Source organism: Zea mays, chromosome 3 (assembly GCF_902167145.1).
Source record: "Zea mays cultivar B73 chromosome 3, Zm-B73-REFERENCE-NAM-5.0, whole genome shotgun sequence".
In the NCBI taxonomy this organism is placed as follows: domain Eukaryota; kingdom Viridiplantae; phylum Streptophyta; class Magnoliopsida; order Poales; family Poaceae; genus Zea; species Zea mays.
The window spans coordinates 219,528,166-219,544,524 of NC_050098.1; the positions used below are offsets into that span (position 1 = coordinate 219,528,166).

Below are 16,359 nucleotides of genomic sequence, written 5' to 3' on the forward strand. Positions count from 1 at the left end.
CGCTGATACTGGCTGCCGCATGTCTAGATTGGTTTGGTGATGCTGATGCCGGTGCCGCATGTCTATATTGGGTAGGTGACGCTGAGGCCTCGTTCCCCAATCAGACTTGTTCGGCCTCTTCGACGGCGTGCCCGTCTCCCCGAGCTCATTCGCCATGCCTTCCTCAGCCTCCGCGAGAGGAGGACGAGGGCTCCTCTTGCCGGCGGCTGCTGAGGCGGTTGTGGTGCTAATATTGGGTGCAGTGGCGCCAGCGGCGGGTTGTTATCCGCGCGTGTTCAGCTTCGGGGACTCGCTGGCCGACACGGGGAACTACCCGTTCGTCTACGGCAACGACTCTGGGTCTGGCGGGGCCGCGCTCCGGCCACCCTACGGCGAGACCTTCTTCCACCGCGCCACCGGGCGCGCCTCCAATGGGCGCCTCGTGGTCGACTTCATCGGTAAGCTATCTACACTACGGAGGTAGTGCCATACAATCGATCGACGGATTGATCCATTAGACATTTAGACTGCGTGGTAGTACTGACTTTGAGACTTGGGATTCACGTGGCCGCAGCGGACACGCTGGGCCTCCCGTTCGTGCGACCGTATCTGAGCGGACGGAGCGCGGAGGACTTCGCGAGCGGGGCCAACTTCGCCGTCGGCGGCGCCACGGCGCTCAGCCCGGACTTTTTCCGTGCAAGGGGTTTCGACACCATGGGAAACAAAGTGGACCTCGACATGGAGATGAAGTGGTTCCGCGGCCTGCTCGACCTACTCTGTCCCGGCAATCTCGCCGGTATGTATGTTCTGCTTCACCTCCTCGTCTCCTCCAGTTCCATGCTTCCTCCCCATTTGACGGGATCGCACGCTCTGCTTCGTCGGCGCAAGGGAGCCGAATCGGTCCGCCCGATCTTATCGGCGGAAACGCTTGCTTTCACGGCACTGAGGAATCCAAACACGTTGACTGTTCCAGCTTCTTGCCCAGCCCAGCTAGGCAAGGCGAACGCTGGCAAGGGATCCAGTTGGAGTAAAAAGCAATTTCTAGAAGATACAGTGCTGTGCAGGGGAGTTCAGATATGGAAGCTGAAAGATGTTGTGTGATGCAGAGATGGAAGCTGAAAGCTGTGTGGTGCTGCTGGTGCACTGGATGTTTGGAAGTTCATCTTCGCTACTTGGTTTATATGAAAAACATAAAAACTGAAAATTCTGCTTCTAAATCGAATCTGTCATTTTTCATTTATGCTCTATAGTTATAAGTCACCTAATATATTAAATATATGTGTGACAGAGCTACTGCCATTTCTTCAAAAAAAAATCAATGATTGGTAGTATCAGTTCAACCAATGCAAATAGCTGGCCAATTCATATCAGTCACTGTAGTAGCGATTTCAGCAGAAGACAATGCATAATATTTTGCTGTCATTTTTTATTTTTAATTTATGGCACCCGAACGATCACCAATGTTAGTGTTCTTCCAATAGGCAAGTTTATGGTCAGAATTGTGAAATAAACTGTTAAATAAACTGTATGCATTAATAACTAGTTGAACTCATAATTTCAATTGTTTGGAATAGATATAGAATAATTAGTGAAAAAAGAACTGCTCATGCAAGTGCTTTTACCTCCTCTTGGCATAGCCTGTTGCGCTCAAGGAATCCGTTGTTGTGCTTGAAAACATATTTTATGATCAACCTGACTTGTTTCAAACCATATTCTACCTACAGTCAGTTGTTGTGAGCTTATCAACACTCCAACTAGGGGTGACTAGTTGTGAAAAGCCTTTAACCACTTTTGGTTTCATATTTTTACCAAAAAGGAACACAGGCTAGGAAAACGGGAGCAGTTATGTTTGGAAACCGGGAACAGAACAATTCGGTCGGGAACCGATAATTCAAATCAGCCAATCAGGCACACTAAACAACATTACCCCGAGTCCATGACTTCAAGATTTAGGTGCAACAAGCAAACTATATAAGATCATACAAGTCCACAAAGCATGAGGTTTTTTTTTGAATGAAAATGGCAGGAGATCTGCCCATCAATTAAGGGGAAAGAGTTTAGAGAGTACAAACAACGGTCCGAGACTGGATAAGCCACACCCGAGCACACTTCAAGATTTAGGTGCAACAAGCAAACTATATAAGATCATACAAGTCCACAAAGCATGAGGTTTTTTTTTGAATGAAAATGGCAGGAGATCTGCCCATCAATTAAGGGGAAAGAGTTTAGAGAGTACAAACAACGGTCCGAGACTGGATAAGCCACACCCGAGCACACTCAAAGGGAGGTTAAGCCCCACACCCTAAATCCTCCAGGCTAGCCGGAAGCAGCTATATGAAATTACATGGGAAGCAAAGCCCGCCTAAATTGTGAAACATCTTCTTTAATTTTTAAGGCGACTTGGACCGGAGGAAGGGCGACGCTTTCGAAAATCCTGCGATTCCTCTCCTTCTAGAGGTTCCACATTGTGTAAATCACGATTCCATTGAAAGCACGTTTCTGATTTTTTGGTAGTGTGGGAGTCGCAGCTTCCCACCACTCCCGAATGTTGGTAGCGGAAGCAAGGTCAGACAAAGCATGAGGTATGATGAGCCTATCAATGCATATTTCCATAGAAAAGTTGACTAGACAATTTCTTTTAGTTATCAAGAACTATTTTGGGAAAAGTTTAACTAGCTGTAAAAAAAGAACATGAAAAAGATAAGAAATGCAAAGAGTGGCCTAACTATCTGCTTTGAACGAACATGGGGCACCATTTTTGGGAGCAAACTTGTAGGGTTATGAATGGAGTTGGGCCAAGCTATCTTCCAGCCTCTTGGGCCGGAAAAAAGACCTAGCAGCAGGCAACAGCTAGCATTCTGCAGTCTGCATTCCGCAAGGCAAAGCATTCGTCCCACCTTGCCAAGGGAACAAGCACTAGTGCCCAGGTATGCTAAGGGAACAAGCACTGGTGCCCAGGACTCCAGTAAGGTCGATGCTTTGACTGAGCTGATAAATATTAAATTTATAATAATATGGGCGTTTGGGGCTTGAGCCTGAAAAATTGGAACTTTCCTATATAAGAAACAGGAACTTTCTCCGATATAAAAACGGGAACAGAGAATATGGTCCTGATTATCCTATTTTTTACCCTGTTTCCATATTTTACTGAAAGTACGCTAAACAATCGGTAAATACGATAAACGGTGTCGATCGGTACAGGACTTCTCTGTCATGTTTTTATCTCCAGCTCCAGCTGCTATGGAATGCATTAGTTTTGTTGGAAAAGTAGAATGCAGTAACTTCATAGCATTCTTTTGTATGATGTAATCTCTATATGCTGATTCAGAATCATGTCTGTTGCACAGGTTGCTCAGATATGATGAACCAATCTCTCTTCTTGGTTGGAGAAATCGGGGGCAATGACTACAACGGACCTCTTCTTTCTGGAGTTCCCATGGAGAAAATCCGTGCCATCACTCCGAGTGTTGTTGCAAAAATTTCTTCTACAATCAGCGTGAGCATTAGTTTTATTGTAGGTGTTGTAGCTGCTAACGTCATATATAGATAGTAATTTACAATACGTTGAGTTTGCAGGAATTGATTCGGCTAGGAGCCAAGACTCTTGTGGTTCCAGGAAACCTCCCAATTGGATGCATCCCAGACTATCTGATGATATTCAAGAGCAATAAGGAAGAGGATTATGAACCACAGACAGGTTGTCTTAGGTGGATGAACGAGTTCTCACAGTATCACAACAAGGTTCTTGTGGAGCAGCTCAAGAAGCTTCGCAAGCTTCATCCTGGAGCAACCATCATCTATGCTGATTACTATGGAGCTGCTATGGAAATTTTCCTTTCCCCTGAACAATATGGTAATCTCTACTTATCTAAAAATTGTTTGACAGGCAAAATTTGTGCCATCAAGCTTTCAGAAACTCTTTAGTTAGGAAGCCAAGGTTCACAAGTTAAGGAGGCCTTTGTTAGTTTCTGGGATCTTTAACAGTGTCACACTTAGCAATCCGAGAGGTGCTTAATGATCAACGGAGAACTTGATCAAATCTGTCCTAAATGTTAGAACACAAACAGAGGGGATAGAATGACATACTGTCGTCTTGTAGTAGTGGATGTAGATGGCCGTCACCACCGGCGTCACCTCCATTGCCGCTGTAGAGGAACAACAGGCACCGAGATCCGAGCCACCGTTGGTTGTCCCTATTCCAGTCACTTCAACGTCTAGGCGATGGGTCCTGTATGTGGATTGGGGTTTAGGGCGAGGTACTAGCGTTGGCTTTCCTACGCCCCCTTAATCGTCTATATAGCGTCGTGACCAGGGGCTCCAATCGAGGTTAGCGTGGGCCCTCCCAATCAAGGGACTGATTAAGGAGATGGTTAGTTGGGTTAAGCCCAATCCAGTCTCTGATGACCGGCTGTAGTGGACACACCCGACAACCTTTAGTTAGTGTTAGTCACCATGCTTTACTTGTATTTTAGATTTGTTTTTGCCATTGGTTTACTTCAATTTTTAGCAATGAGCTTGATGCATTTAGCTGACCAGCAAATGAAAGTTTAATTACATTTCTTGTGCAGTCCTAGTACCAAGTAGTATCAAATTATATATAGTAAGCACATAATTAGCATTGTATAACATAATGCAGAACTGGCAGTTTGGATCATTTAGCTTTATTCTTTCCTTCCTTTCTATTGGATATTTGTTGGGAATAATCCCATATTAGAGTTGTGGGTGTGAAACTATCGTTTATATGGTTGAGAGTGTAACACTTTAATAGGCTAACTTTTAGCGGAGTGTTCGCCCAACAAATCTAAAATTTGCAGTTGTGCGTTCGGGTGTGTGTTGCGACTCGGCAGCCTGTGGTGTGTCTGCGGGTGTGCAGTGTGCGGTATGTGCGGGCGACTCGACGGACACCCTGTGTATTGTCAGTATTGACGGTCTGGTTTCAACAATATTCCTATTGCTGCAGTAGTATAAATGTATTCTATGCATATACTAAAATGGTAAAAAAAAACTCCTCTTGGCGAATATAGTTAACGTTGCCATAACTTCTGTTCAGGGATCGAATATCCCCTAGTGGCTTGCTGTGGTGGAGAAGGACCCTACGGTGTGTCCCCATCTACAGGCTGTGGATTCGGAGAATATAAGCTGTGCGATAATCCAGAGAAGTATGGATCATGGGATGGCTTCCATCCATCAGAATCTGCATACAGGGCCATTGCTATGGGCCTGCTACTAGGTTCCTACACAAGGCCGTCGATCACTTCCACCACCACTTCATGTCCACAGCTTATGGAGCTCGGCTCTTCTGCTGAATACAAACCCCTCTACGACCTGTAGTAATTTTGTAATTATATTTTATTGTGTGTACTCCCTCGCCCAGTTCTATCAGTACCATTTTGTAAGTATTTGTACTTTGTAACTTGTAACTAATAACTTATCAAACTAGCTACTACATATTTGTTAGAGTGCACGGTTACTCGGTTAGATTCAGATTCGTTTGAAACTGAAAATGCGGAAGTATAAACAAATAGAAGAAAATACATAAGTGAGACCAATACCGAGGCACGATGTTTTTTTAATGAGGCTTGGTTATATGCCTATAGGGCTAGAAACGAGCCGAGCCGAGCCGCGGCTCGGCTCGGTGTGGCTCGGTGGCTGACCGAGTTCGGCTTGGCTCGGCTCGCCCATTTCACGAGCTGGGGAGACAGGCTCGGCTCGGCTCGAAGGTGGCTCGCGAGCCACACCCTGATATATATAATTGCATTATCTAGTGAATTATTAGTATATAAATATAAATATATAGATATCATTCATCATTATGAGTAATCTAAATTATTAATTGTCATATATTTATCATAAAACATTAAGAAAAAACTGACTATCTATAAAATTACCCAATATCCATCATTATTGTATATATTAAGTAATTTGGCAAAGCTCGCGAGCCGGAACGAGCCGGCTCGGCTCGGCTCGCTAGCGCAACGAGCTCAAAATACTGGCTCGGCTCGGCTCGCTCGAGGCTCGCGAGCCGCTCCGAGCTCGAGCCGGCTCGCGAGCCTCGAGCTTATTTTCCAGCCCTATATGCCTATATCCTTGGGATATTATTGAAAACATTTAGAGCTACATTGAATTAGGTTACAATAATGGAAATTGATTGGACTTATATAGTTTTCATGCCTCTATGATGGAGATCAATTATTGATTTTTAAATGATGAGCAGAATCTGCTAATTCTAAACGTCAATGGAGTTGATGAACATGTATATTAGCGATATGGCATTTATTTTTCTTGGTTGTACTATAAAGGGGGTATGGATGGGTAACTCGACTTGGATAAGTTTAGTGATAATGCACACTTATGAAATCAAGTGCTAGGTGTAGGGGATAGATATCCTCAGGTTCTCATGGACACTAAAATGTTTCACGGGCCGCCTGACGGGCCTCCTACTAGATCGTCCTACAGGATGGGCTGGCAAAATGTAGCCGGTTTAGGTGAGCCTGATCCAAGACGACAAGGACCGACGTCCGAGTTAGACGCTACTGAAAGTACTGATATCTCGGGTAATGCAGTTGCAAGCACCCGTGGAGCTATGCATTCGGCGATAACTCGGGCGACAAAGTGATCAAGACTCCAGACATATAGGACTGCAATCTGCGATAAAGAAGGGGATAAGCGAAGTAGATAGCGATCACAACTTGTAAAGGGATAACTCTCTATTCGTATATATAAGGCCGAGGGGAACCCCTACAAAAAATCTCATCTCACCCCATTCTCTCCAACAACAGCTGAGCCATCAGAAAGCTCAATTGTAATCCTTGTACTTCAGAAATCAATACACAACCACAACAGGAAGTAGGGTGTTACGCAATTCAAAGCGACCGAACCTGTATAACTCTACGAGCAATACTGACGTGCCTCTGCACATACCATCGAGTCGCAATCAACGACGTCGTCCTACCCAAAAGCATCACGTGTAACCCCGTGGTGCGCGGTTGGGTCACAAACACCGATAACTGGTGCACCGGGTAGGGGGTGCGACGTTGAAACACGATGACTCCGTGACCATCATCTTCAACACCATGATCACCTTCAACGCTGGAGGGATCTTCCACTTTGGATCCATCTCCTGCTGTCCTGCATTGCGGATCAGGAAGGTATCTTGCACCGCATAGCAGACCCATCCGGGAAGAAATCTTCCCCGGTGGCACCAAAAGCGGCTGCAAGATCCTCGAACAACACCAGTGAGATTTCGCCGATGAACTCCAAAGTGCGAGAACTTTGGTGGATTTTCGTTCCACACAAGATCGCACCAACGTCGGGCGAGCCCAGGGACGTTGTGACGCCTGCGGCTCGGCCGACCGAGGCCACGCCTCCGCCACGGCGAACTCCCTTGCCCACATCACCCAGTCGGGCATGGACTCGGATCACTCGGTGAAGAGAAGCATGTGCCTCTAGGTCTAGCGCAACCTCGGAGGCACAACTGACGACCATCTCGACCACTCCACCCTCAAAGGAGATGGAGGGAGCACGGAGCATCACACCAAGCTCCTTCTTCTCGGACATCCTCTTCATTCAGAGAAGAATGGAGGATGCACCTGTTTCCGACGACGAGCCCACCATACCGGGGGAGGAGCCCCCCAACGTAACACACGTCGACGCTAGAATAGGCGTCGTAACATACGGCGTCACCACGAAGCCAGGGAACGGGGTCCAGCATAATTCGTCTCTCGGGATGAAGCTTCTGAAGTAGGGGAAACCCCTGATGAAAGAGCGCTCCGAGAACGCCGCAACTCTCGTCGCCGTGATCGTCGCCACACACAGGAACGCGAATGGGAGTAAGCTGAGCAGGACGCCAGGCTCTGACGCGAGAACCCACTTCTCCCTCGGAACCTATTCCCTGACTTTGCTCGAGCATTGAATACGTCGAGTGAAGTCGAGGGGGTCCTGGCTTAGATCGCGAACGGCCTACCATGCACCCCTGACACGGAGGGCTATCGGTAGGTCCTCACCCAGGCGGCGAACCATCTTCTTCCCCTCGCTCACCCGCCAAACGATCTGCGTCACACCATCAACCGTCGGCGAGACACGCAGAGTAATATCAACGTTTCACGTGATCACCGGCATGAGGAAGAGATGAGGCAGCGAGATGGGTACGACCGAGATCATGGTGCACCGGTGCGTAGCCATGCCACCAGGACCAAGTCGGCATCAGCTTCCACCAACAGTCCAGCACCAGGTCGGTCGAGGCAACACGACGCACGACGTCACTCGCCTCCTCGGGATCGTCGTCATGATCATCACCGGGAGGACGGAGGACATGTAGAGTCTCTGCCCTTACCCTAGGCTCCGAGCGATCTAATGGTCACCAAACTTCAAAGTCTCCAACGTCGACAAGTATGAACCCAAGCAAGACCCGGGCGGCTGGCTGGCCATCTATACGACCGTCGCTCGGGCCGTTGGGGCGATGGAGGACGTCATGACGACATACTTGCCCATCATCCTAGGGCAAGACGCGTTGCAATGGCTCCAACATCTACCTCGACACTGCATCAACGACTGGGACGACTTTAGCCGCCGGTTTGTCGTGAACTTTCAATTCCTTTCCAACAAACTGGCGGAACCCTGGGACCTCAAGTCCATCAAGCGCCAAAGCGACGAGACTCTCCGCTCGTTCCTACGGTGTTTCTAGACAATGAGGAACCACATATTAAATGTCACGAAGGCAGTCGTGATCGAGGACTTCTACCACGGGTCCATTCACTCGGTCTTCGTCTAGGCTATCCTCGAGAAGGCTCCTGCCACTTCGGAACCACTGTTCCAGGAGACGGACATTTGCATCACCGCCGATGAGCGAGCTTAGGACCTCATCGGGCATATGAAGCCTGCACCCCCGGCCCCAAAGAAGGACGTGAACCAGCAGCAGGATAAGCGCTGGGACAAGGGGCCCCGGGAAGAAGTGCATGTCGTTGGGCCGCCGGCGACTCGGCCCCGCGGCACGCCGCGTGGCAATGTACGGATGCTGGACGAGATCCTCAACTCCTAGTGTCCGTACCACAAGGAGATGCGTCAGACCCTATGAAACTGCAGGGACTTCAAGAATTTCATCGGCCACGGCCGACCGTTCCAGCCGCTGCCGCCTCCCCCACCACGAGGAGAACCTGCCGAACAGGGTCAACCGCAGCAACAGGGTGGAGGCGGTGGAGGAGCCTTCCCGTGCATCGACAGGTAGGCCAATGTCATCTTCGGAGGCCATGGGTCCTAGGAGAACAAAGGCAATAGAAGCTCACCGATCGATATGTCCTGGTGGCAACCAATAGTGCCCTGGCCCCATATTGGTGGTCCGAACATGCCATCACATTTAGCCGACCCAACCAGTGGCTCAACTTCGATCACCCTGGCAAGTACCCTCTGCTTGTCGATCCTGTGATTCAAGAGAGCAGCATCAATGTCACCTTCCCCAGAACGCTTCAGGCCTTGGGAATTTCTACTGCCGACCTCATTCAGTTGGACACTCCCTTCTTCGGCATTGTACCGACTAAAGGGGAGTACCCGCTGGGACATCTCTTCATGCCAGTCACCTTCGACGCTCCAGACAACTATCAAACCGAGTTCCTACGCCTTGAGGTAGCTCGGTTCGACTACGGATACAATGCCATCATCGGGAGGTCGGGATTGGCCAAATTCATGGCCATCCCGCACTACTCGTAGATGATACTCAAGATGCCTAGACCTCAGGGTATCATCACCATTCGAGCTGACTTCCAGGGAGCTACAGAGTGCTTTAGGGGGGGCTATCCAAACGGCTCTCGCAGTCGGACCCTCGATGGCACGTATGACATCGAACGACAACACACCAGCAGGGGATGACCTTACAATCCCCACAAATGAAGCATCTACCGCTACCACTATGCGGTCGAACGAAGAAACCAAGAGGGCTAACCTTGGTTTCTCCGACGAGCGCAAGACCGTGATCATCAGCTCCAGCCTCACGGCCAAATAGGAAAGCGCGCTCGTCCAGTTTCTGCAAAAACAACCGAGACATGTTTGCGTGGAAACCCACGGACATGCCGAGAATCCCAAGAGAGCTAGCCGAGCACCAAATGAAGGTGTATCCTCAAGCAAAACCGATCTGGTAGAAGTTACGTCGTTCACGCCCCACAAAAGGGAAGTTATACGAGCCGAGTTAGCCCGCCTAGTAGCAGTAGGCTTCATTAGAGAAGTGTTGCACCCCGAGTGGCTTGCAAATCCTATTCTTGTACTAAAAAGAATAAATTTGATAGGCGCATGTGCGTCGACTATATCGATCTACACAAAAAATGTCCAAAGGATCCCTTCGGACTCCCTAGAATAGATCAGGTAGTCGACTCTACTGCTGGTTGCTCTGTGCTCTCCTTCCTAGACTGTTACTCGAGATACCACCAGATTAGTCTAGCGAAGGAGGATCAAGAAAAAAACTGCATTCGTCACGCCCTTTGGGGCCTTCTGCTACACCTCCATGCCATTTGGTCTCAAACACGCTGGAGCGACTTACCAAAAAGCTATCCAAATGTGCTTAGCCGACCATTGGGGCAAGCACATAGAAGCTTACGTTGATGATGTGCTAATCGAAACCGTGAACCCGCATGACTTCATCAAGGATCTCCAGCAGGTTTTCAACAACCTGAGGCGCTGCCGCTGGAAGCTTAACTCGGAGAAATGTGTGTTCGGGGTACCAGCCGGGAAGCTTCTCGGATTCATCGTTAGCCATCGAGGAATGGAGGCTAACCTAGAGAAGATTGAAGCCATTATGAGGATGGAACCGTTGCGATCACAAAAGAAGGTACAAAAGCTCATTGGGTGCATGGCGGCGCTAAGTCATTTCATCTCACGACTTGGCGAAAGGGGAATGCCATTCTATAAACTGCTCAAGAAGGTGGACAGATTCAAATGGACTCTAGAGGCTCAAGAAGCACTAAAGGCACTCAAAAAATTCTTGACCACCCCACTGGTTCTCAAGCCACCCCACCGAGCTACTACCAATCGACCGGCTGAAGATTTACTGCTATACATTTCCTGCACGACTCACATGGTAGGCGCCGCGTTGATAGTCGAGCGGGCAGAAGAAGGTCATGCATACCTAGTTCAGCACCCCGTCTACTTCATTAGCGAGGTCCTCGAGCCCTCCAGGATCATATATCCCTAGGTTTAGGAGTTACTGTATGTTGTTCTGTTCACTGCGCGATAGTTGCGCCACTATTTTCACGATCACAAAGTCATAGTGGTTACATGCTTCCCGATAGGAGACATACTCTGCAATAGAGAAGTAGTAGAGAGGACAGCCAAGTGGGCGTGCGAACTCGGAGCTCATGACATAGAGTTTTCACCTCACACGATGATCAAAACGCAGGCTCTGGTGGACTTCATATTGGAATGGACTGAGCAATAGATCCCTGAAAACCCCGAATCAATGGAGGTCTAGAAGATGTACTTTGACAGGTCACTGAAGCTACAAGGAGCAGGGGCTGGAATCCTCTTCATCGCCCCTGGAGTAGATCAGCTCAAGTATGCATTGCAACTTTTATTTACAACTTCCAACAATGCAGTAGAGTACGAAGCCTTGATATATAGGCTCAACATTGTCGTATCACTTGGAATCAAGAGAGTGATGGTATACGGAGACTCCCCAGTTGTCATCGGCTAGGTCAACAAGGACTAGGATTGCTCTACCGATTCAGTGGGCAATTACTATGCCGCGGTCAGGAAGATTGAAGATAAATTCAAAGGCTTGGAGTTCTACCACATAGAAAGAGATCGCAACGCAACGACAGATACTCTATCAAAGTTAGGATCGAGCAGGGCACAAGCTCCATCAGGCATCTTTGTCCAGGAGATACAACAACCGAGTATCACATCAGGGCCAACGAAAGAATGTAAGGTAGTGGAGCAGGCAGAACCAGACCTAAATGACTAGAGAGTGCCTATCATCAGATACATCAAGAACGAGGAAGAACCCGACCAACAGGCCGCTGCCGAGCCCATTGTGAGGCAGTTGGCCCACTATGCAGTCATATGAGAAGTACTGTACAAGAGAGGGGCTGCTGGAGTCTTCATGAAATGCATCAATTCAGGTGTTGGGAGGCATTTGTGGAAGAAATTCATGCAGGGCAATATGGATTTCATGCAACATCTAGGAGTCTCGTGGGTAAGGCTTTCAGAGCAGGCTTTTATTGGCCAATAGTAATAAAAGACGCAGTCGACCTAGTCCAAAGATGTGAGGTGTGCTAATTCTTGGTCAAGCAGCAGCACATGACAGCACAACAGCTGCAAACTACCCCGGTCACCTGGCCCTTCGCATGCTAGGGACTAGACATGATCAGACCATTCAAGAAAGCTCACGGAGGGTACACACATGTGCTGGTAGCCATCGACAAATTTACAAAATGGATAGAATACAAGCCGATTGCAACCCTGACCTCAACCAAAGAAGTGGAGTTCATCCAGGAAATCATCTTCTGATTCAGGATACCCAATAGCATCATTACAGATCTGGGATCAAACTTCACTAGCGCGGAATTCTTTGACTTATGTGAGCAGAAGTGTATCCAAGTCAAATATGCATCGGTAGCGCACCCAGAGCTAATGCGCAAGTGGAGAGAGCAAATGGGATGATACTAGAAGTGCTCAGAAAGAACGTATTTGACAAAAATGAAAAGCTTGGAGGAAAATGTATTAGGGAGCCGCCTTATGTAGTCTGGATTGCATGGGAATACTCCTTTCTTTATGGTATACTGATCGGAGGCAGTGTTGCCAGCAGACTTGGCCTTCGGAGCACCCATATTAACCTTCAAAAGCATCGCAGAGGCAGAAGCAACCCGACTTGAGGAAATCGATGTGCTAGAAGAGGAACGTTTGAATGTTGTCATTTAGTCAGCCAAATTTCAGCAAACCCCGAGGCGTTACCATGATAAAGTTGTGCGACACCGGGCGTTCACAATAGGAGGCCTGATGCTTCGTCGCATACAATCAGGAGAAGGACGGCATAAACTATCACAACCATGGGAAGGTCCCTTCGTGATTGCAGAAGTAACTCGGTTCGGATCATATTGGCTGACTCAGATGGATGGTACTCTAGTAGGGAACTCATGGAATGTCGAGCACCTCAGGAAGTTCTATCCATAGTAGCGTCATAAACTCTAGATGGTAGACTACAATTTATAATATGGTGACCTCATTAACAATAAAGCTTCTACGTTCATCCACATACAGACAAACTCTCAAGGAGCAATCGACTTAAGTCAGAAATGACTTAAGTCGGCTACACGCCCACGCTGACAAAACAAAGGATGTCTACTATACCCTACTAATGGAGCAATCAGATTAAGTCAGAAACGCCTTAAGTCAGTACTACATGCTCACGCTTACAAAACAAAGGATGCCTACTATACCCCACTAACGGAGCAATCGACTTAAGTCAGAAATGCCTTAAATCGGTGCTACATGCTCACGCTTACAAAACAAAGGGTGCCTACTATACCCTACTAACGGAGCAATCAGCTTAAGTCGTAAATGCCTTAAGTCGGTGCTACATGTTCACGCTTACAAAACTAAGGGTGCCTGCTATACCATACTAACGATGCAATCAACTTAAGTCAAAAATGCCTTAAGTCGGTGCAACATGCTTACGCTTACAAAACAAAGGGTGCCTACTATACCCTGCTAACATAGCAATTGGTTTAAGTTGGAAACAACTCAAGACGATGTTGCATGTCCTCAACTACAAAACAAAGATTGCACAACATGCCCCATCAACAAGGTTTTAAAACTAAGATCCAAATTTTCAAAGAGCGTTTGGAAAAAACAGTCTTCCTACTTAATCGACCAACATTCGACTTCCTATGATTACAGAGTACTATGCAGGAGCAGTTTTGGGAGAAACAGTATCTGCATGGTCACCAGAAGCTGGAGCTTTGCTCGAAGTACCCGATGCGGCAAGGACATCAGCTACGATATCATCAGGAACCACGATGTTGGCCCTCTTCATCAAGATGCGGCTAGCCCAGACCGCCTTGTCCATCGCATTGTTGCACCATGTCTTCATGATTTCACGGTCGTCCTCTAAGACCTTGATGTCTCGACGAGCAACCTCTAACTCTTGCGATACTAGCTTCTTTGAGGCACGAAGATCTTTAATGGTAGAATCTTTCGAAGACAGAGACTCACTAAGCAACGACACCTCATCCTAGGATTCCTTCAGCTCGTTCCTCTTGCGCTCTAGCTCCTCCATGGTGAAACGATGACTCCTCTCCAAAGTGGTAAGAGAACTAGAGGCATCCCGATACAACTTATCAAGATTGTTTCAGGAAGCAAGAAGTTTCTGCATCTCCTCCTGTGGATGGGAGAATCTTTGATAATAGGCCCAGAGCATGGAATAAGCAACCTAAAGCTCCTGCGAGTTACCTCGTGAGTTTTCTTCTCTAGGTCAAATTTTGACTCCAGGGATGAGTTCATGGCATGGGCACCATCAAGAAACATAGTTACTTGATCAAGCTCTGTCTGGTTTCGGGCACACCTCTCCTTAGCATTAGAGCACCACCGAGTCAAAGCTAAAGAAATGACTAGCAACCATCAGCAATATGAATAAAAAGAAGAATCAGAAGGAAGTAGCAGCAAGAAACTCACCAGCATTAGCAGATTTCAGATCATCTATTTTCTTATGAAGAGAAAGAGGATTCCACCGTGATAAGGATGATATTTGCTCGGGCACAAGAGCACCATGTGCTTCCAGCTGAGTAGCCACCAGGTCTAGGACACTCTGTGGATGCAGAAGTCAGCAAAAGGAACAACCATTGGTAAAAGCGAGGTAGCATGGGACTCAAATACCTATAAGTTTGACAAGAACCAAGGAAACTTCAAAGCCGGAAGTGCTGATGTGCTCCCAAAGGAAATGACATTAACAGAAGCCGCATTGTGAGTAGGGTCAAGCATTGAAGGATCCGGATCATCTAGGCTAAGCGCGACACCCATTGGGATCTCAATACTAGATACACCCATTGGGATTTCAGTACCAGGAACACCCATTGGATTTTTAGTGCCAAGACCACTGACCTCTAAGGTGGTTGGGTCGGCTAGACCAATGGGCACAACAGAACTTGTTACCACGACATCATCAGTCCGGGGCATTGGTGACCCAACATGAACATCCATTGAAGCAGCAGAGGGGGATCCGACCGAAGCACCCTCGGGGGCTGAAGTACCAGGGCAGACTGGCAGGCTTACCTCTGCCCTGGCCAGGAAACCAGCAGAAGACACTTCGTCCAGGCACTCTACATGAACGTAGACAACTCTGATTTCAGGCAATTCAAGCAAAAGGTCCTCAGGAATAGCATCGTCCAGCACACTATCGATAGCAGACATAGTCAGGCCTCAGATACTCATCATTTCATCGGAAGCAAGGCTCGAAGTGTCACCACAAGCTTTAGATCGCCGTTCTCGACGGACCAAGGGGAGCGTTTCTTCTTCTTCTTCTTCATCCCCTTCCTCCACCTCATACCTACCAGCCCACACACCACTCCCACCTTCCATGACATCCTCTAGATCAGCACCCACTATATCGTCATCAAGGTTCGATGCGACCGGAGCGGTCACTGGCTGCAGGTTCGATGAACAACGAAGTCTTTTCTTCTTCTTCACCTCTGTGGACTCAGCCCGAGAGTCTGCTTGACATGATCGCTTGCGACGTGTACCCTTAGGATTACCAATTTTCTTCCCTCATGCACTTGACTGCTCGGAGCTCCACTCTCCGACTCAAGTCGCGCTGATTCAGATGGCTCCCCAGCCAGCATGCCGAGAACAACGATAATCTCAGAATCATTAGCAGCTAGCTACATCAAGAAATGTTTCTCTTTGGGCAGATCCCTGTGTGCAGCAAGTATGGCCATTATTTCATCTGGGGAAGGTTGCACTCTATGGCCTGGATTCCCACCCTCCCCTCGGATGGGTGGGTTGGACACAAACTTAGAAAAAGAACTCTACATTAACAAAATAGCACAATGAGTACATGGCATATAACAAAATGACAGAATAGAATCCAGACAGTCATAACTTACCACCGGGGGAATATTCCAGGCAGAGTAAGAACTAGGAGCTCCAACATTCACAACAACACCTCTTAGCATCATTTCAACATGTTTCAAAACATTTTCCTCTAATATATGTTTATCTATCACTCGGGAAGGGTCTCTCACCCCAATATACATATAGGCAGGATGGACTCTATTCTTTAGAGGTTGAATATTCTTGAAGACAAAATCAATGACCACAACTGAGAGCACCTAGAGGGGGGGGGGTGAATAGGTGATCCTGTAAAACTTCAAAGCTTAAGCCACAAAAACTTGTTAAGTGTTAGCA

At 47.8% G+C, this 16,359-nt stretch overlaps 1 protein-coding gene across 1 annotated transcript; it reads left to right on the forward strand.

Moving 5' to 3' along the window:
• On the forward strand, positions 1 to 5,442 carry LOC100192079 (uncharacterized). The gene is made up of 5 exons (NM_001137502.1): positions 1 to 437; positions 554 to 775; positions 3,327 to 3,475; positions 3,556 to 3,832; positions 5,030 to 5,442. Exons 1-5 carry the CDS (start codon positions 155 to 157, stop codon positions 5,308 to 5,310), a joined length of 1,212 nt encoding a protein of 403 aa, NP_001130974.1. The 5' UTR covers positions 1 to 154; the 3' UTR covers positions 5,311 to 5,442.
• Positions 5,443 to 16,359: the final 10,917 nt, after the last annotated feature.